The 21,937-nt window shown below is 34.8% G+C and overlaps 1 protein-coding gene across 15 annotated transcripts in view; it reads left to right on the top strand.

The window, feature by feature from the left end:
* The window catches only part of LOC118269574 (protein lap4), a 68,227-nt gene that overhangs the window by 7,268 nt on the left and 39,022 nt on the right, over positions 1-21,937 (top strand). For 13 of the 15 annotated variants that reach the window (XM_050707046.1, XM_050707051.1, XM_050707044.1 and 10 more), the window contains exons 3-10: positions 8,982-9,150; positions 14,618-14,738; positions 14,826-15,118; positions 15,210-15,455; positions 16,087-16,256; positions 17,135-17,221; positions 18,195-18,304; positions 20,943-21,122. In XM_050707046.1, the coding sequence (XP_050563003.1) occupies positions 8,982-9,150; positions 14,618-14,738; positions 14,826-15,118; positions 15,210-15,455; positions 16,087-16,256; positions 17,135-17,221; positions 18,195-18,304; positions 20,943-21,122 (1,376 nt within the window). Of the gene's footprint in view, positions 1-8,981; positions 9,151-14,617; positions 14,739-14,825; positions 15,119-15,209; positions 15,456-16,086; positions 16,257-17,134; positions 17,222-18,194; positions 18,305-19,341; positions 19,534-20,942; positions 21,123-21,937 lie in introns of those variants that run through there. The other 2 variants (XM_050707045.1, XM_050707059.1) reach the window with 2 other exon arrangements.

Genomic DNA, 21,937 nt, shown 5'->3' with positions numbered 1-21,937 from the left:
TGGGAAAATTATTTAAAGTTAGTCCAGAAGGTGTCCGAAAAATAATAAAGAAAAGTTTAGAATGTCCTAGTCTTGCAGATAGGCCACGGTCGGGGCGTCCTAGGGCTACTACTTCTGTTGATGATCGACTAATAGTGCGGCAGTGTAAAATTAATCCCAAGATTGTGGTACGAGAGATCAAAGATCAGTTACAGGAAGCAGGGACCTCGGTTTCTGAAACTACTATCAGGCGACGCCTGCATGATGCTAATTTACGAGGTCACATTGCCAGAAAGAAACCTCTTTTAACATCGATCCATAAAAAGCGAAGGTTGGAGTTCGCCCGCAAGTATTCGGATAAACCAATAAAATTTTGGAAGAGAGTAGTCTTTAGCGATGAATCGAAGTTCGAACTATTTGGAAATCGCCGTCGGCAAACTGTATGGCGGACAAACAATGATAACTCTTACGACGACAAATACTTGCAGCCCACTGTGAAACATGGCGGTGCGGTGGGAGTGTGATGGTTTGGGGGTGTTTTTCTTGGCATGGTGTGGGCCGACTGCAAGTAATTGAAGGCAAGATGACAGCACAGGTCTACTGTAATATTCTCCGTGACAATTTAAAACAATCTGCTGAAACAATGGGGTTAGGTCGGATTTTCAAGTTCCAACAAGACAATGATCCGAAGCATACAGCAAGGATAACTAAACAATATTTTGAAGATAACGAAGTGGATTTACTGGAATGGCCTTCGATGTCACCCGACCTTAACCCCATTGAACATTTATGGGATGAATTAGACCGCAGGATCCCTGTTTCCATAAGACGCAACAGGAATTTGTTTAAAAATAAAATTCTTGAAACATGGTCGATTATACCGGTCGAAACATTACAGAATATTGTAGAATCAACGCCTAGACGACTTAAAGCAGTTCCACAGAATAATGGCGGTCATACAAAATAATAAAAGTTAAAATATTTGCAAAGACACAAGCCTTAAAATATTTTTTCAACAATTTCAACTAACTTTTGGTAACGTGATTTCATTGTTAATCTACATAAATTATAATTATAAAATTTGTTATGATTCTCTTACTGACAGAAATATTCTAAATTGATTATATTTTAATAAATAATTCTTAAAGCCACGATTATATTTGCTTTTATTATAATTTCCTCACATTTACTACATTATTGATCATTTCAACTAACTTTTGGAGGGCACTGTAAAATAAACAATCAAGGATGGTTGATTATATATAATTTTCGCAATAAACGGATTTAGAAAAAGGAGCCCCATGGGTCCGTCCTTTGCTCAATAATCCATATCATAGATCTATTTAAGTCTCTTGTACAGCCTCAATTTATGGGTATATCTTTTGAAAATGTTCCCTGTTATTAATTTATCAAAGGTAATATTGGGTTGGCGTGTATCTAAAACAGATTTATATTTTTAAGAAATAGGTGTAAGGTGTAGACATAGCTGTGTTTGGCTATAATTAACTGTCAATTATGTTAACTACAGCGACCTAGGTTCAGTATATTCGGCAGTATTTGGGACTATGCGATTTCGATTTTCTTAAATAAGTACTTACTTACTAATGTAACTTTGTCTGGTTGTTCTTCAACAACTAACTAACTAGTCTTTTTTCAACAGTAATTCAGTTTGACTATATTGAAGCTAGATGCAAATCTGTTTGAGTTATTTCTTCAAGTCTAGTCTACTTTGCATAAAATATGCTTTCCTTGTTCCCTCGGTTCCTCGCTTGCACTATCTTTATTCAATCTTAGCATGACTTTACCAACTACGTGACGTAGATGCTTCTCTATACTAAGTTTGCAAGTAGAACTAGATAAAAGCTTAATCTAAAATTGTTAGTAACTTCAGCACGACTACCGGACTACCTACTGTGTTGGTTCTCTATTGTTCTGCATACACTAGATAAATGTTTTATAACAGTGTTCATTTCGTTCCGTAAACTATCGTACTATATTCCTAGTATCAAAAGTAGGCCTAGGTCAGAAGCCAATCAATTCATTTTCATGTAAAACATCACGTGGTCAATCTGTTGCTACGTCGCTATGCTCTCATTTAACACTCTCGGTTTGCGTTTCTCTTTCAATTTCGCTGGATAAATGTTACTTAATCAATCTTATCTACAGCTATTATAAAATTATTTTTCATAAAGCCAAATAAAAATAAAAACTTTGGCACGCTATATTTTCTACTGTGATAACGTAGCAAATTGACAGATCGGATAGTAAAAGCGGATAATTTGAAGGATAGTTGAATAGATACCAACTTACTGACCCTTCGCTACTGAACTGAATATTTAAAACTTCTCCAGGGGTTATCGTTGCGAATTAATCCGATTAACTATATCGTACTTAGATGTAATTAATTCCATTTTAATTGCCAATTACTTAATACTCAACCCAGATACAAAGTTAAAAGGTCAAATTGTGAGATATTAATTCTGAAAATAATTGGATGCGAGCTAAGCAAGTAATGGTTCTAAATTATCTTTTGCGTCAGTCGAAATCTACGCCATTTTTTACTTTAAACGTAGATTGCTAGTAACAGATATTTCATTGACGAGTATTCGCTTGGCAAAGTTTAATCTCGAAGTGTCTAGACGATTTTATTTGTTTTCGGTGAAAGGGTCAGAGGTGCAGCGTTGTAATGTTTCAATGACTGCTCAGGGGCTATTGAACCGACGGAGCGTATTGTCCAACATCGTATTGTCCTCTACACTCACACACGGCATGCGGCAGCGCTCCACAGCACCAAAGTCATTAAATATCCCATCACTCTCCCTCCCATATCAAAAATTCTATGTATAAATAAAACCCATTCATAAGGTTCCGTCATATTTTATAACAAACATAGTCGTATGGCGGTTTTTCGTTATTCAAGTATTATATCACCACAGTGAGGTCATTTTTTAACCGGTTTGGTTTCGATTATAAATTACCATCGAAAGATCAATGGGATAATAATTCTGTAACGTATTTTTATAGAATCAATCACCTAATACGGCATTGTATAAGAAAAGGTTCATAAGATGTAGCTTTGGTGTGTTGTGGTTTAAAATTCAGTAATTTATGGGATCTAAATAATTAATCTTAAAGATTATATTTTAATCTAAAATAACACGATGCGTAAACAATAATAAGTATCATGACATGATACAGATGACAATGAATACGTGTTTAGATTAAAGTCTACTCGATAGAAATCGTCACAATGCGAATTTTGATGAGTTTTGCGAATCAAATCGTCTGTAATTTGGAAGATCATTCCCGAGCTATAATTGTTATCATGCAACCTCTGGAACTCGAAACATAACAACACTGGTTACATTAAATATTCAACTGCACAGTAATAAAATCAAAGCGTCAGAAAATATCCAAGTTGGGAGCAATGGCACGTTTACTGTCGCAGGTGTGACTAATTCTTGCGTGTGAGCAAGTACTTAAAACACGTTGTTTAATATAAAGATACGTTTAAAATAATTGAAGTGTGCATGCTAAATCTTATACTATTGTGAATATGTGTGATGTAAGATACGTAACATGTTCATTCCCACGCTCCTATTTGTTGGGAAGCTTTGAACATGAACACTGGTCCGCATGCAATAGCGATGTGTTTCATATCACAACTATGTCATAACAGTGACTATTTGTAAGACTTACAGACATTAATTGTCCTCGTTTTACAACTGGTTTAGATTTATGGAACAGCTTTTATTAAACCAAAATTAAAGTACGACAATGTATTGTTAGGTGTGTTGTTTTAATCCTTCTATGCAATTGTCAAAATCTTTGCAGATATTCAACCTCATTGATAAGTTTTGAAATCGATTACATAATATACCCATAGTTATTATTAATATAATATCATAGCTTTGTTTAACGTCTTTGCTCAGTTTCAAACGTTTCTCCCAGAAACTGCTTGCAAAAGCAAGTTTACATGAAATATTGTAGTAATGTTTGACTCAGAGATGTGTGCGTTACTTGGTCATGCTGCATAACGTTAACAATCTGCATGTATTTGTTTCTGCAAACAGTTAAAATACGTAACAAAATCTTGTTTGAAATCAATTGCATAAAAATCATCTAATATTACTTTCGACTTGAATGTTATATCTTTGTTACTAAACTAACAATAACTATTTATTACAATTGATATTATGTGCTTGCACCATACTATATTTACTAACACCTATATCATTTTCCTCGTATAGGCAACATTAATTAATCGTTTACTTCAATATTCTGTATTAATTTCAATTATCCGTAGGCTCAATGATGCGATCCGCATGAAACAAATAGGGTTTCACCTTCGGGGTGCGTTGTATTGTTTGCCTGTGTCCTTACCGGTTGACTCGACATCAACTAACTATACCTACCCAACAGTGCGAGCGTTGGGTCAAATAGACTATTCGTTCATTGCTTTGTGCAACGAACAACTCAATAACGTTCTAATGGGATTCCAGTGGTGGTAAGCCACGCGAGACCGCCACTCGACCGGCGACTATAACTTTTACTGTTCATTTATCGAACCTGTATTGTTTATGTAGACACGACCTATAAAACTCCACTGTATGTTTTATTTTTTGCTCTCCATAAAGGTGTTCAGCGAGGTCAGCTGACATTATTGTAAATGTTGCACGTGAATCAAACATCTGCTAAACAGATTTTGCGGATGAGAAATGGGTGCGTTCGAGACCCAATGAAAATCTGTGGTTGTCTGCCGAATACTTGTTACATCATCTCTTAAAAATAAATTGGTTGCCTGGTCAATTAATACACTGATCGTGTGCGCATTTAACAGGGAGGCTGACGAGACTAATTATTGTGATATTTTGATTCCAATGTTCAGTATTTTTTCAAAAAGTCTTGATGGGCTCTATCCTCTGATGCATCAATTATTTTTTTGTCGTTTTCCAATTAAATTAACAAGAACTTTTATTACGAAGAAGTTTCTAATTTAAAAAAAAATGTGTGTTGTGTTTTTTTCCACAAGTACAAGAAACTCGTATGAACTATGTATGTATCTAAAAATGATTTATACCTAACTGTTAACGCGCACTTGAGCTGTTTCGCGACGACACATTCATGTTATCTCGAAAACAATGCGCAAATAGAATTCGAAATGAGTCTGATTCATTCACCTGCTTACTTATTTGACGTGACATGTTTTTGTTTCTATTCCTTTGGAATGGACTTATCGAATTTGGCGTATAGATATCAAAGATTCCATCTTTACAAAAAAGCTTTTCTTTATCAAATAACTACCTTACCTTTCTGAAATTGTTATGAATATCAAATGTATACAACGTTAGTAAATCTCTATAAATGATAAGACAATCACAGTACCTATAACCGAGATTCCGTCGCAACGTGAAGATTAATTTCCTTCCAGTTGCCGTTTCTAGGTCTCCCATTCCATTCACCGTTGGTTTGTGCTTTGCTACAGATTACGGATATTACGTGATCCCGACCATATGCCGCCTCTACCTTAGGTTTTGAGATGTGATATTGGGTTGGGTTTATAACGTTGCTGTAATCAAACTAACTAGTTATGGTACCCAAGTATTTTAATAAAACTCATGTGATATCATATCGTACTTTTCCATTGGAAAGATGTGACACGGATAGCAACTCAGTTCATGGACATAATGAAAGTAATAAAGACAATGTACGATACGAATGAAATACAGTAGGTGGTAGCGGCACCTAGATACAGTACGAAATGATTCTGCTCAAATTAAACGTCACTTTGTTAATTGTTTGTCTTGTTATACTTTCCATTTGACCTAGTCTTACAATAGTCGCTAGTTCAACTGATTCTCGCTCTAAATTATACGGAGCCGTTCGTACCTTCAGCACACTGCAATTAATTGAAGATAACTTCAGTCTTATTGAGAGCAATGGCATGCTGGAACACTCGAGAGTTCATAGTACTTACCACGTAAATAAATATCTTTAGAATGGTTTTCAAATTACAACGGAAGTGCTATTACCTCAGAGCATCACTGAATTTATCTTCCCGCACCCTTCAGATAAACAAAGAGGCACACACTTAGAATCCACATAACATACCTTTCTTAAAATAGCTTGCTCGCACTTAAAAAGAGCATTTCCCCTGCCTTCCTTTTAAAAATATGCCTTACTTAAACATTGTTCAATGAATGATTTATTGCAGCTCGGAACACCTGTTACATATTTATGTTATTTTTATAGAATGCACAGGAAGTTTGAATAAAAAGTTGCATAGTGTAACTAGCTAAACTAAAAACAGGGTAACACGGTATCCGTTAGTCGTTTTCAGGAGAAAATATTTCTTTTTTTAACAGAGATGGAAAACAAGCAATCAATTTATTGGTTATTTATTTTATTGTAAAAATAAAAATGGACCACTATTAGTACAGCAAATTACGCTCCTCTTTTAGGTATCTGGCATTAACTGTATTAAATCAATATAAGTACTAGATACAAATCAGGACATCTGGTTAAAAGTGATGGGCTCGTGTTATCGTTCGGGTTCATCCATAAACTAAGCACTGGACGTGGCTTGGCTTGACAAATAATTGATGACGACACGCCCGTTGGAATGCCCGCCCGCAAACCGGAAACCGGGGCGCACTACCGTTAACATCGTGAAATTAGAAAACCAGTTTGGAACTGCCTTTGTAATAATGTTTATTTTGCTAAATTAAAATCTATTCAAACTTTGGAATTAATTTTATACGAGCTTGTCTCGACACTGACATCTGAAAGGTTTGTTGATAGAGTTGGGTGATTAATTGATTCATGTCGTATCATAGGAAGGTCTCGGAACAATTACTTCACAATTACATAACTTCTCTATTATACAACAGAACTTTTGTAATAAAATGGTGGAATGTAGAGGTACTGTTAAAGTTACTCGATATGCATATCAGTTTAGCACGATATTCGCAACTCCGGTATCTATCTACCCATGTAGGTACTTCAGTATCCGTCGGTCGATTAACTACGGGTTACGGGACTGTTACAATTTACCTGCTCTATTAAACACGTTTTGTAGATATTTCGTTTAATAGCACCGCGTAAATAATAATAGATATAGATACGCTTTCTTCGACATGTTTGTTCATTAGTTATTCAAAGCTAATGAAGATGCTTTTGTAAGATACTGTCTCCTTAAGAAATAATTCAGCAGGATACGTAAATAATTAAGGCGGAGGGTCGTTCTAAATGGGTCCTTAAATCCTTATTTCCAAGTACCTACAGTATTGTTGATTTTGTTGAAATGTTGTTCAAATTTCCTAAGTTTGGTACTCTCCAGGGCTGTTTAAATGTTTAATTATTCTGACCAAAGAACGGAAGGATAAATTAATTTACCTTTCAATGAATTGAAGAGAGGAATTCATAGATGACAATATTGGGATTGATTGTCCAGCAGTAAACTGAATTCTTTCAAAGTATCTATGTGTACTATTAACTTATAAATAATGAAACATTTAACACATGAGTGACGCACGGTGTATGTATCTAACAACTTTATTTTTGTCTTTGATATGTCTCTCAATTGAAGCCAATAAATAGTAATCAGTTCGACCAATTTTTTATCAATATCAGGACCAGATTTTGTCCTACTTGTTTTTTGTTTATGGTAACCCTGAATAACAACTCATTCTGAAATCATATTCAAACTTGTAATGGCACATATTTAAAAATAAAGTGCTAAGTATAAATGAAGCCATAAAATTAAAATATTTAAAGACATACGAAACTGTACAATGTCGTCGTTTAAATCAGTACAAGGCATTGTTCAATAAAACGTCTTTCATCTTAAATGATGATGATCACGTACAAATTACATTGTTAAATGGTTTAAAATTGAGCACTTTAGAGAGGTTCACTTTGACAACATAATATAAATGAGATGGGAATTGTAATGAAGTAGATTGCGACTCCACTTTTAATATTCTGTAATAGAACTGTTATAATAAACACAAGTGTAAACCTAGTCCTTTGATCAAAAACTGTGAAGAGAATTAAAGCCTGGGGCCTTCTATTACTGTAGAAACAACAAGTTTTCATTCTCGGTAACGGAGGAGTTCGTCTCGAGACTAGAGATTTAATTGAAAGTGAAATCAAACAATTGTTCATAGCTATTTCTAAATTTTGACGTCCTAGGTTTGCGCAGACCTTGCCTCTAGCTATCAAATTAACTAACATTTCACTTTGTGTTTAATATTGTCGATGATGTTCAATAAAATATAAATTATTTGATTTTAAAAATGTATTTCGTTAAATATCTTGGTTCAACCTTGACTCGGTGTTTTACAATGTTTTGTTTAGCGTCTGGAAACGTGGAACAATCGCGAATTATTTTGATGACCGCAATGTTTATGCCCATGTGCCAATTACTCTCATGTCGAGATGTCGACCTTCAACGGCCCTTAGCTCACAGAATGCGTGCGATGCAATAGGTCCTTGTGTGGCGTTAACTGTGCCATATGCCGAAACTGCGATCCGTTGCCAGTACCGTATTTGGATGTTCAATGTAGCAATGCATCGTGTAGGTTACTTGAAGAACTTTCTTGAAAGGTTACGAAAGTAAACAATGTACCTACTGTGTAGGAACTACAAAGTCAAATTAACAGTCGCACAGTTACACTAGGCGTAACATAAATGTAGTTCATTGTTTATGACGTCATTATAAAAATTTTCAGTCTACTCGTATAGTTTCATAACTGTGTACTTTCATCCTTCCAAGAACTTTTAGTTTAAAACCACAAAATATGCACTACGACGCGACGTAATTAAAAACATTCATTATGTCAGCTACCTCATTTATCTGATTTTATTTTCATAGCACTAACATAGCAATCTAAACTTGGAAAACAGCTGGGTACCGTACGATACAAACAGGTCACTCTGTAAATATTTGTGTGTAAATTCTTAATTATCAACATAACGCTAAACTGTTATTTGTTTTGCAGACATTCCCGATATCCCTGAGGATATCAAGAAGCTGCGGGCGCTGCAGATCGCAGACTTTAGCAGCAACCCGATCCCGCGGCTGCCGGCTGGATTCAGCCAGCTGCGAGCGCTCACCGTCCTCGGCCTCAATGACATGTCGCTCACCAGCTTGCCCAGCGACTTTGGCAGGTGAGGCATACCTGATACCTATGGGAAAGTTTAAAAAAATAGGATCCACCTGACGAGACGTACAGAGTATAGACTCTTTATAAAATTCCTATAAAAATGTAAATAAAACAACAAATTATAACGCAATATTCCATTACTCAGCACGTCAATAATGCTCAAATTGTTCAAGGATGGCAAGGTAATGAATAAATCCGCGGAGTTAATTCAATGTTTGACTTTGACGTTCATTAGGTAGGCGGCTAGTTATATCTACCTCTAGTTAACTAAATTCTGTAGTTACCGACGAGGTTTTGTCAGTTTTGTGGGACAAACATGACAAAAGATTTTTATTCATAAAAAATAGACGTTTGTCACGGAATGAAAACAGATTGTACACGTTTATTACGTGTTTTCATGTGACATTTCGCTCTACGTAAATGATAAGTAGGTTAGTGATAGTAGCCATGCTATGAAATGATGCGAATTGTGAAATAACTTGGTTAAAAACCTATTTAGTATTTTTATTTATACTAAACTGGTACAGATAAGTTTAAAATAAGTAATTCTATGGAATGCAATGTTAGGAGTGTCTTTGATAAGAATTAAGAATTGCTGCGATCGTTATCTCTTCTGTTATCAAAGTTGTTCTTAAGGTTTAACAATGTTTAACAATATTTACTTGTTCAGGATCTTTATTTCATTGTTAATGTAATTAAATGCACATACGTTTACAAACGAGAACACTACGTTCGTGTTTATCTAATGTCTAGACTTGCTTCATAAAAGAGGGTAGCTCGCTAAAAGTACACATGGCGAAATCAATTTCTTAGATTAAATATTATCCTTCCAATACAGCAGCTTAGAGTTACCACCCAAGTAATATAGCAAAGGTTACTTTTCTTCATCGCTTCGTTGTAATAGATGGTTCTTACTTTTCTGCTCGGCTTAGTAATAATTTCCTGTGGGAAATTGATTTTAGTTCCGTAATAATCGAATATCTGATGTGTATGAAACCTGACTAATCCGTCGGCTGTCAGAATTTATCCGGACGATAATCGAGTACTTATCCGATATTAGCTTGGATACAACAGTATAAATAAAGCGATAACATTTTAAATCTCAATTGTTGAGTTAAATAAAGCTGTAGGTTATGTTATGAGTGCTGTTTAAACATTTATAAGGTTGTAGTGGACCTAAATTATTCAGTACATTTTAGCGACACGTGACGCCCTTCGCAAAATGGACGAAGTACACTGGAGAGAAATGATTTCGGGTTACTTGTTAGTGGCTCTTATAGCTATATTAATAATTTATTCATATGAAACAGTATTAATTATGGACAAATTGAAAGTTCTTGATTTAAGCTTAATTGTGACGTACACAGAGCATGATTAACGTTATTCTACAAGTATAGGCTAGTTTAGTTTAGGTTGAATAAAAACTGCATGAATCTTAAAGGCAAACAATTCTTATAATTTTAACGACGTGTTTAACTTGTAAACATTTATGAGAATGATGTTAGTGACGCAAAGTCATTGCTCCCGAGTGTACGACGTACGAGATTTATTATTCTAGTCAGTCCATAAAGGTACGAAATAACGAATTACTCTTCTTTCAATAAATTATTCTTTCTGTAAGGAGCCATGTTCTTTAGAGTAGTATAATCTCATAAGAATTCAACAAGGTCTGGAGTTGTATTTTTTTTTGGTTAAACTAACTTGCTGCTTCTAATTTATCAGCTCTATTGTAGACGTGAAAGTTGATAAAATTGATGTAAGAAGGCACGACTAACAAATTGTCTGACCAAGCTTTGTTTGAGCTCAAGGCGAAAGCGAAAGTTGAACTGGAAAGCTATGGTCGGCTCTTAGAATAACCTCTTATTGACGACCGTACAAACAAATAAATAATACGCTTGTTTACTTGTTATTTACACGTTCTTTTTTTGTCAGAAGTACAGTATTCTCCATAAGTACCTTCTATTGTGAAACGTTTAGAGACCATTGTATAGAGATCACGGGAGAAAAGCCTTGCTTTTTTATTTTATATCGTTACAAATCGTTTTTTGACTCGGTATTTTTTCTTCTCAGTACCTATTACAGTTTGAGCTGGATAGTCCCAGGTGTCTTTTTACGTTTTATCAATTTCAAAATTCTCAGTAGCTGCTCTGAGTCAAGAATTATCTACGCTTGTCTTTTCTGGGAAAACAGCAATAATGAAACTGAGGATTTTACAAAAAAAAAGTATTGTTTCAAGAATTTGTTACAGAATGTTAAGGTCAATATAACATTATCTATACCTTTTACAGAAATATGACTATTCCTGTATGACTAATGTGATCTGATTTTGCAACTACCAAGATTAATATACTCGTAATTATACCTACTTGTACCCGTTTGAATTATTAACTTGCTAGATCAATTAATATGATCGTTATTGTCTAGTGACCGTAGTGCACGCGTGATGTCGATGACTAATGCAGTGCCTTGCACATTACATGTGTATGCAGTTGCCATTACGTATCAATACTATCAATTAACCAAGTTAAGTTACTTTGCTAACAGAAATTTATTACTGATTGATTGATGACTTAACGATGGTGTTACTTGACATCTATGGTTGTAGAACATTGATACTATAATATGTACTATACATTTAGGAGTAGCCTATCTCGGAGTGGTAGTTTTACCACAGATGGGGCCTAATAGGACTGATGCCTGATCCGGAGCTACGGGACTAACTAGCGGGTTTACCGGGGCTCCGGCTCGAAAGGCAGGTGTAGAAACGGGGTGGTTTTTAGTCAGTAAGAGTCTGACACTTCCTCTCGCCTCGCCCAAGGCAGGAGAAGTAATTTTCCCCCTTTAAAAAAGGAGTAGTAGTTAATGTTAATCTAAGTTTAGTTTCTTTTTGTCTTTTGGTTTATATATTATTTCATTTTGTAACCTACAATGCAACCCACGTAAAAGAATTTTAAAAATAAATCCAAAGCCATCTATTTTAAGAATTTATTACATTATGAGCCCTCCGACTTCATCAAAATGATTTTTCCGGGAAAAGTTAATTATTTTCTCGAGAACGCAATTTTCAGGCGTTTGAGCCCAAATCAAATCGTCTTTCGATTTATCCTTAGAGTATCGAATATTTCCGCGTCTCATTTGAATACGAATTAAATATTATGAAGGGATTGGTTGATGTACATAGCCTCGAGTCTTTAGATGTGTTTGTGACAGGGATACAGAACGCGTTGCATTGGTCTGTGTGATAGGGCGTGACCGAAATATCTTATCAACAATTATAAAAGCAGGTAATAAAAGTGCACAGAAAATGTTTCAGTACCTAGATAGTATTATATTATCTGCTTTAATATTTTCAAAGACTAGGTATTCTCCGCTCTTATAATTCAAAATTACTTTTCATAATAGAATAGCTAAGCCAAGAATATTATGTTCTAACTATAAAGTTCTACTCTCATCTTAGTTGCAAAGATCCGTTATTGAAGACGTGTATTAACGTTGTACACGATGCATCGTTGCTATAACTTGTTCATTTATATCACACTGATTAATGTTTCCCTTTACGATTTAATTGACACATTACACCTCCTTAAGACAGAGCCGTTTATAAGACGAGAGGCGTCTCGTTTTTATTAGAATAATAAACCTAATTTTCAGACTTCATAAAACATTTTTGTGATTCTTGCGGTTAAACATAGCATTAATTAACAAGAATATAAGTTTATTAACGTTCTATTTAGGGATCCAGGTCACGAACATCGTACCATGCTTACTGGAATACGTACATAGGTATGATTACTCCATATTCTAATTACTTGAGTTCATAAGCGGACTTAGTGTGAGTCAGAACTACGTTGTTGTACAAAACCGACGCTAAGTACTTTGACATCGACTACGGAATGTGGCCTCTAGGCTCTAAACAAACATGACGTGTGCTCACGTATTATCAGTAAACAATAGGGCTTTTTCATAACACCATAACTCTAGACAATTGCTTAATCTTTGCCAGCGCTCTCAAAGGATGACAACTAATATTTTAAAATACTTTTGGCTACTTGTTACTTCATATTTAAAACTGGTTTTAATTTTATGAGATTGGTAATTTCCCGGTAATATTTCTGTCGGCACATTGCAACAGTTTTCTGGAAATCCGTCACAGTAAGCCAGAATACAAATTTATATGTCCGTGTTTTACATTTTAATGTACCTACAAGGACACAGTGGCGGTGGTAATTATTCAATGTTTTTTCCATTCAGGGTTTTTACTATTCGCAAAATATATGTTTGCAAAATGATTATAAAAACTACCTTGTGCATGTACAAGTAAGAAAATAACATTGGAAAATCGGTCTGAATCTAACTATACAATTTTAATTGCCTAGCTCGTTTACACCAATTCACCCTTCGCAATCTGAGAGAAAGATCTAAACTCCGATGTTGTTTATTTATTCAAAGACTGAAGTTTAATTTTACAATAAACACTCGTCGTATTGCTGGATTGAATGTAATTTAAAACCTGTTTTAAACTCTAATAACATGTCTCTCCGCTAAAGGTTTTCTTCCACATTCCTAACAGGATAATTTTCTGACAGTTTGTGCGACTTGAACTTATAAAACGTATGTGTTAAATGCACTTAAACCTGCTAGACTTATCTACTTAACTCATACGTGCCTGTCTAGCCAGTTACCCTGTCGGGGTCCTACGTGCCGCCTCCGATATGAATTTAGTTTCTTCATTTTAAGTAACTATCTTAATCTAATGTGAATGTCTCGTCTTACCAATCAGCTTTGGGATGACGAAAACATGAATTTTCATTTTCTACATCCAAATACTAACTTCGAGAAACATTCAGACTCTTCGTTTCATTATCTTTTATTGTTATCACGAAGAGTTTTTGGCAGAGAAAATTTCATTTTCTTGTTATAAAGAATTCCTACGGATATTACAGAATAATTACTTCCCTAGTGCTATTTCATTTTGTTATGAATATCATTTCAGTTCTCGTCGTAAAATGTAATGGTTGATAGTTTAAACATTTCCGTATTAGTTTCTCACGATTCGTTTAACAGTTCTCTGAATTTCATGCCATCTTTTCCATACTTAAATCATAACATTGTTCAATACTTCGGCTTTTTGTTTATTTGTAAAATATTTCATGTAATTTATTATATTCAACAAGACTAATGAACAGATAAAAAATGTCTGGGAATAACGAGTGATTTCTGATTTGTTTTGTCAAAGATTAAAAGAAAAATATTAGTGTTAAATTAACCTTGCAACGATGCAGTGGGAGTTGTTAAGATGTTGTTACTGTGAGACAGTCGTGCCATTGTGTTTCCACCTCGCTGACTAGTCTCATCAAATTATTATTATGTCACAATTGTTGGTTGGCGAAGGTTAAATGCTATTAAATGAATGCCTCTACTTTTATTTGCTGTCTAGTACCGTTTTAATGTTAGAATTTGTATCGTTTCAGTTTGGTCTCACTCCAATCACTTGAGCTGAGAGAAAATCTACTAAAATCGTTGCCGGAGTCGCTGAAAAATCTGACCAGATTACAAAGGCTGGATCTTGGTGATAATGACATCGAAGAACTGGTACGTTACTTTTATATCGCTTTCTTGTCGCCTTGTAGCATATTAAATGATAGTAATTATTTAATCTTGCCTCGTAACCAATTTCAGCCGGGTTTCATCGGAGAGCTGCCCGCCCTGGAAGAATTGTGGTTGGACCACAACAAACTCCAGTATTTGCCACCAGAAATCGGCAACCTGAAGGCACTAATATGTCTAGATGTGAGTGAGAACAAACTAGAGAAAATTCCTGAAGAAATTGGAGGCCTGTCTTCCTTAACAGACTTACATCTTTCACAAAATATGCTGGAAACTGTACCTGATGGTATCGGCGATTTATCCAAGTTAGCTATACTGAAGTTGGACCAAAATAGATTACATACATTAAACGAAAATGTAGGAAGGTTAGTATATCGCACTGTTTAACATATATTTCATTTTGTTAGTTTATCTTGAGCTATTTATATCGCTAATGATTCCGTATTACTCTTCCAGGTGTACAAATCTACAAGAGCTTATATTAACGGAGAATTTTTTAATGGAGCTGCCTAAGTCTATAGGGAATCTCAATGAGCTGACTGTACTGAATGTAGATAGGAATACCTTGGCTGAGATACCGTTAGAGATCGGTAACATGACTTTACTGGGTGTATTGTGCCTGAGAGATAACAAATTAACGAAATTACCGAATGAGCTGGGAAATTGTAAATCGCTACATGTGTTGGATGTAAGCGGCAATAGGTGAGTTATATTACGGAGATAAAATTAATGTTTATTTCATTGATAACCTATGTACATATATCTCGGTAATGCATTTCAGTAAAACAACATATTATAAACACGGTTTAGACATCCCGAGTTGATTTTTGTTGCTGATAACGGCATTTATTTGCGTTTATCTTTGAGTGTTTATATAATTACGATGATTATTTACACAAATATCACCTCTATCTTTAATTACGATATTATTGGCTTACGTTTCGTATCTCAACATTTTTTTTTAACTATACGACTTGATTTCGGGCTGTGTTGCTTTCAAACAACTCTTTGTGATTTCACATCATCTGGGTGAACTTGTATGTTTGTAAATGCACCCACGACACAGGAGAAAATCTTAGGGCCAATGTTTTTAATAAAAAAAAACATCTAGCATTAACGTAAGATATTAATTTTTCTGAGTGTTATATGAATCCCAGATTGAGTAAGCCTTAGGATAAAAAAATCTCGATAGAGTTGAGACTTTTTAATGAATTGGCTAGATTGACCTTAACTTCAATAGTCAATGTACATCTAGCTCTCGTTTCGAAAACCGTTACTTTAACATAGTTATAGTTTTATCAGATAACTAAAATGTTTTAATTGAAAATTCCAGGTTACAGTACTTACCATATACGTTAGTGAACCTGGAGCTCAAAGCGGTTTGGTTATCGGAGAACCAGGCGCAGCCACTGCTCACCTTCCAAACGGACAGGGATGAGACCACGGGAGAAAATGTTCTGACTTGCTTTTTGCTACCTCAGCTTAGTTATACCCAACAACCAGGTATGGAAGTACCCTTATATCACGGTAACGCTTTTGGTGTCCTGTTTGTAGAAGTCTTAGTATTTAGTTGGTTCATACTATCCTCATCTTTGCCTATCCACACGGGTTTTGTCAATTTCATAAGCTTTTTGATTCATGTGTTTGTTTAGACAATTTTCTTAACTGTTTTATTTACAATATTGATTTGTTTTGACAATTTTTTTAATGGTTTTTATTAATTCAGTTTTTTTTACACTGTCACAACTGGTGTGATGGTGTCTAAAAATAGCATTGCCTATTGTAATATACTGCTATCCATATAGCATAGTAAAGACTATTACAATTTACATAGTACCGTTTGCTTTTATGTGAGCATTTTGGTATGTACGTAAATGTTGTTTTGGCCGTGCTTCTCGTGCTTTTATTTAATTAAGCAAAATCGGGGACAGTTCACAATACTGGTTTTCTGCTGTATGTACATATTATGTATCCGATTAAGAATGTTGATACTTTCGTTATTCCTTTTATATTAGTTTGAATTGACACTGATCGCCATACAGACCGCTGTTTGTTTTGGGTGTCAAGTACACACATTTGAACACATGACCTGGCTCAAGTGCCGTGTGGCCAGAACCCAATGAATCGTTTTTCAATAAATATAATGGGCCATTGTAAATGAATGGTGAGCATCCTATTACGCAACACGAAAATATTTAATCACACATCGAATTGCGGATTTATTGGCCAATTCTTCCAGTTATCGAATGATTCATGATTTGGTTTCTTGTTAAACTAACTTTGCAGTTTTGTATATTAAAGTATTGTGAACTGTCTCAGTGCTGTTCTTGTTTTGTTTTTGCTGTGTAAATATACTAAATGCACTTGTCACACACGAATAGAGCTGGAACACACGTCAGAGGTCGGCAGTGGACACTGGTTCAGGGATCACAGATTTAATTCACAATCGCAAGAGCTAGATAGAAGAGGTAAGGTTCACAAAAGTATCACTTTAATATCATGAATTGAAACTTTTGCGCTAAATCTGCTGCGAGAATATGCAACGTCCATCTGATTGTAAACAGCATTCTAGAATGTAACTATTATTCAAATTTTGCTTGGAAAGCTCACTAATACAAAGCCACAAAGTTGAAAACAGGACTGATGTAAATCATTCTTGATGAAATTCCAAGCATCTGCAAAATATAATAGATTTTTCACTATGAAATATCTATCTAAACAAGCCTGCGTTAGAGTTTTATTGTTTATATTGAACAAATAAAAAAACCTCGAGCCAGTTTTACTATCAGATGGGCGCGCGACTTTATCAAGGTTGTAATGAAGATACACTATTATTATGACAATTTTGCACTGTTATTATTTTTACGGCACAACGCAATTCATGGTCATCATGCTACTAGCACTGAATAGAACTGTAGTGTTGTTTAGTATCTACTTATTTACTATTTTACTTGTACGGTGTTATATTTAATTCTGTTGTTTTGCTAGGAACATCATACTATCATTACCTAATCAATCAATCATTGATATAACTTTGCGCAACACAAGTATGATAATGTTATATCATTATGGCTTTCAATGTTTGTTTGTTTTGTGACGTATCTGCCTACTTGTAATGTCCTGTGTTTGTCCTTTGGTTTTTATTTTTAACATATTTTTTTACCATTTAGAATCAGGTAGTATTATTGCTAATCACTCAAAGGAAATCCATGCAATTTGCTAAACTACTATTTTACGAAACTGATAACTATAACAAATGTGTAGATAAAGACTTACTTATGATCTGTTAAAATTTCTCATCGGCTGACTGACTCTATAGTATTGTCAGTTACCTGCGCAGTTGTCATACGATAATTGGTTGCCCACCACACATTTAATGTGCCATATGCTCAACATTTAAACATGTATTTCAACATTCCACTAACTAAACTGGTTCAACAGAATCGAGCGTATCTCGCGACCGGGACTCGGACGACGAGAATTGGGAACAGAAAGAGAACTCAAGAACACACTCCGTCAAGTTCACTGAAGAAATGCATGAAGTCAAAGAGGTGAGATTTTGCTGTTGTCATTTTACCATCACTACTAAGGGACGGTATAAACGTAAGAGGAAAATGAACCTTATGTCGTCGGGATACGGTTATAAGCATTTTCGATATAATGTATCTTCCTGCTTCCACAAAGCTGGTGACACGCTTAGAGAAAGGTGGAGGAATGTAGGCTCTTGGTACAGAACACACGTACGCGAAATGTTTTCAAGGCACAGAGCTTATCTAGCACTCAGTACAATACTTGTAGCCCTAGAATAATCTCAGTAATGAACAATATACTAAACATACTTGTATAAATGTTATTAACGCTTATATACAGCATGTTTTTGTTATTTGTCGAATAAAAACTTACGTCTCGACTTGTATAAATGTACAGGAACGTTCGACTGAATACGATCTTCATATTTATTTGGCTATGAACTACATCTTTACAGTATTATTTAGTGTAAGCTGGTACTAATATTTTTATGTTTATTTATGTAATAAACTTTTAATTTGTATTATTATTTATCTTTTATTTGCATGTTTTGTTTATACCTGTTATTATGAGTGAAACAAGAATAACAGTTGAATGAAGTTCATTGAAATGACGAACCATTTTCTAAGTCATATGTAAATTGATGTTGATGTGTACAGTGTTATTGCACACTCTTTACTACTTTTGCATTCTATGTACTATATACATACTTCGTCCATAAAAAATATATTATCTTACATTGTATTCTTAAACATCACAATCTCATAAGTATCAATGGTATGTTACATATTATGGTTTCATTTTGCTTTGTATTTATTTATGAAATAATTTATGTCAAGAGATGTTTTCTCATAAAACCAATTGCAAGACATGGCCGCGTTTGCAAATTATGGAAGATATTGAGGTCTAGGGTGACAGGAAAATTGAATATTCGTACACTGTGTTAATGATTGCTTTATTAAATTGTTTGAAATGTATATTTACTATTCTTTTATACATAAACGAGAGAAAGTATATTGAAATATAAAACGTAGAACAGCAGTGGTCGTGAAGTGTGCCTGGAACAGAAATTTTGATGTTAAAGGTTTCAACGATTCAGGAGGAGAATGAGGACGTGACGCCTTCCGATTCCTTCGCACAACAGTCGATGCTTTCCTTCAAGCGGCCTATAAACGTAGTTCGCAAGCTAGTCACTACACAACGGAGGAGTTCCCTGCAACGACTCTCCTCCTCTATAACTAACCTCGCGGAGGTATGCGGCAAAGCGTCTCGCGGGGTGCATTCACAAATAAACATTCAGATTTATTACATCCCTTTTTCAATTTACTTACATTAATACATATTGTCAACTTTCCAACACATTTGAAGAACCTGTAGATACAATATTTGGTTATAATATAAATCGTGGTCCATGAAGCATAGAAGGATAAAATAGCATGATGTCAGTCCTTTACGTCTTTATAAAATGTGTCTGAAATACAAGAGAAACGATTGTTATCAACAGTGTAAGTACATTTAAGTGTAAACACAGATATCACCATTTTGTTGAAACTCGCAGGCTCACCTGCAACAAATACTTAACACTTGATATTGTAACAAATATTGTGAATGCACTACCAAAGAGTTCTGTATGCGCTGTCCGCCACTAAGCCTCTTGCTCTATCAGTATTTAGATAATAGTTTTTTTTCTTTGGAAGTAGACTAATGCATAGATAAATTAGTGTTGTTTTTGCGAACGCATTGACAATTTTTTTTCAACGAAATCTTACTCACAGACAGCAAGGTTACGCAACACTAACCACACCTGACCCGGCACGATAAGACACTCAAAACATTTTATTAATTCAATGACACTACCTAAAATTCTTGATTTTTGTTAAAACGCACTGAACATTTGAACCGTACCACCCATACTAAAATATTCCTCGAAGTAATACCACATCGCGCACAATGTTTGAACTGCACTTAATGTAGATTAGCATTAAACCAGTAACAGACGTCGTAATGTCACGAAGGAGAGACTACGTGTGATATCATATCCTGTGAATCATGTCTCTCACATGTTGCGACATTATGCGGTTAATAGGTTAAGTGACAATTATAATATTTCGGCACATAGGATTCTAAACATAACTGGGATAAGACACTGAGTTCCACACGTCATGTATGGATTCGAAACATCTGTTCTTATTATTTTGATTGTCGTGTGCGAATTTTTTGCTATGCCGCAAACTTTAAAACGCATATTTTAATTTTATATATTTAAACTAACATATAACTGTCTAAAATCACACATTTATGCTTGCTTCCTAGACATTACTTGTATAATATCTACACCTTAATTAATAATATATGCACACATGCACAGCATAATAATGACTGAACGATGCAAGCTTTCAAGATATTTATTTTTAAAATTCTAATACTTATGGATTATTTTAAGAAAACATTTTGCTTATCATATATTTTTATTATTACAGCGTAATTATTTTTCTTATACCTAATTCACAAATTATTTGTCGTTACGTGCTTTTATTCAGCTAGGGCAGTTTTTCAATATTAAGCATGAGCATGTCAATATGTACTCTATTTTAATCCTGCAATGCATTTCAAAAGTTTAATATATCTAGTACTGTTACTAATGTCTTAATTTTTCCCCAGACTCCATTTGTCCGACAAAATACACCTCACCCGAAGGATTTGAAGGCGAAGGCACAGAAACTGTTGGCGGGACGGTCGCCAGAGGTCGCGGCTCTTCAAGCGGCGAAACAGGAGCAACCGACAACCAACGGCATATCGATGTCACCACCCGAACACGTTATTGGGCCGGCTGAAACTGAAGTAAGTTAATTAATTCTGTAATTTATTTAGTAGAACTTTACCCATAGCCACATAGCAAAGCTCATGTAGCCAAATTCATGTACTAACTTAGTTGGCAGACGCCAAGGCGCACGCTGCTCATGATGAAGAGTCCCTCTATGGCTCGATACTAGTAGAGGTTTTCTCCATTAATTGTGATTTTAGTTAATATAATATGTCTCACGATAGATATTACAAAAATATAGCCAAATTCACCTTCATTTAAGAGGAAACTAAGGGGCTCAAAGGCCCAAAATTCTTAAGACCCCAGGCATACTCATTCCGATGTACCTGTATGTGTTGTGATGTTTTAAATTTGCAATTCTATGTTTATTACGGTGTTTAACTTCTGATAGTACTGTGCAAATGAAGGAAGTAATAATATTTTGAAATCGATAAACAAGAATAATTTCCATCTTGTGCTTGAGACATACATAACGGGCTAGTTACACATAAATCCGTCAGTCTCTTCGTCGCTACAGATTACATTCGTTTACTATTAAACTTTAATATCTATCGGTCAATATTCCTGAGCTTCCGTCGTACTTTCGATCAAAGAGCGATACGGATTCAAATTTATAGCTTCTCTATCTTGGCAGCCATTTCATTTTATAGTCGCGCATTTATTGACAGCTTAGAGTATTTCATGAATGGGAATTTTCTCATTTTATATTTATGATAGGTATTAAGTTTACTGAGTGGGCTAATGCTATGCTTTTAACAGGAGACAGGTGACAGTTGTATAGTACACAATATTTATATGTTAATCTTAGCACTGTTAAGGAAATTTTTAGAAT

Source organism: Spodoptera frugiperda, chromosome 30 (genome assembly GCF_023101765.2).
Source record: "Spodoptera frugiperda isolate SF20-4 chromosome 30, AGI-APGP_CSIRO_Sfru_2.0, whole genome shotgun sequence".
In the NCBI taxonomy this organism is placed as follows: domain Eukaryota; kingdom Metazoa; phylum Arthropoda; class Insecta; order Lepidoptera; family Noctuidae; genus Spodoptera; species Spodoptera frugiperda.
The sequence above is the reverse complement of the archived record's forward strand: the minus strand, read 5'-3'. Positions and strand labels throughout refer to the sequence as shown.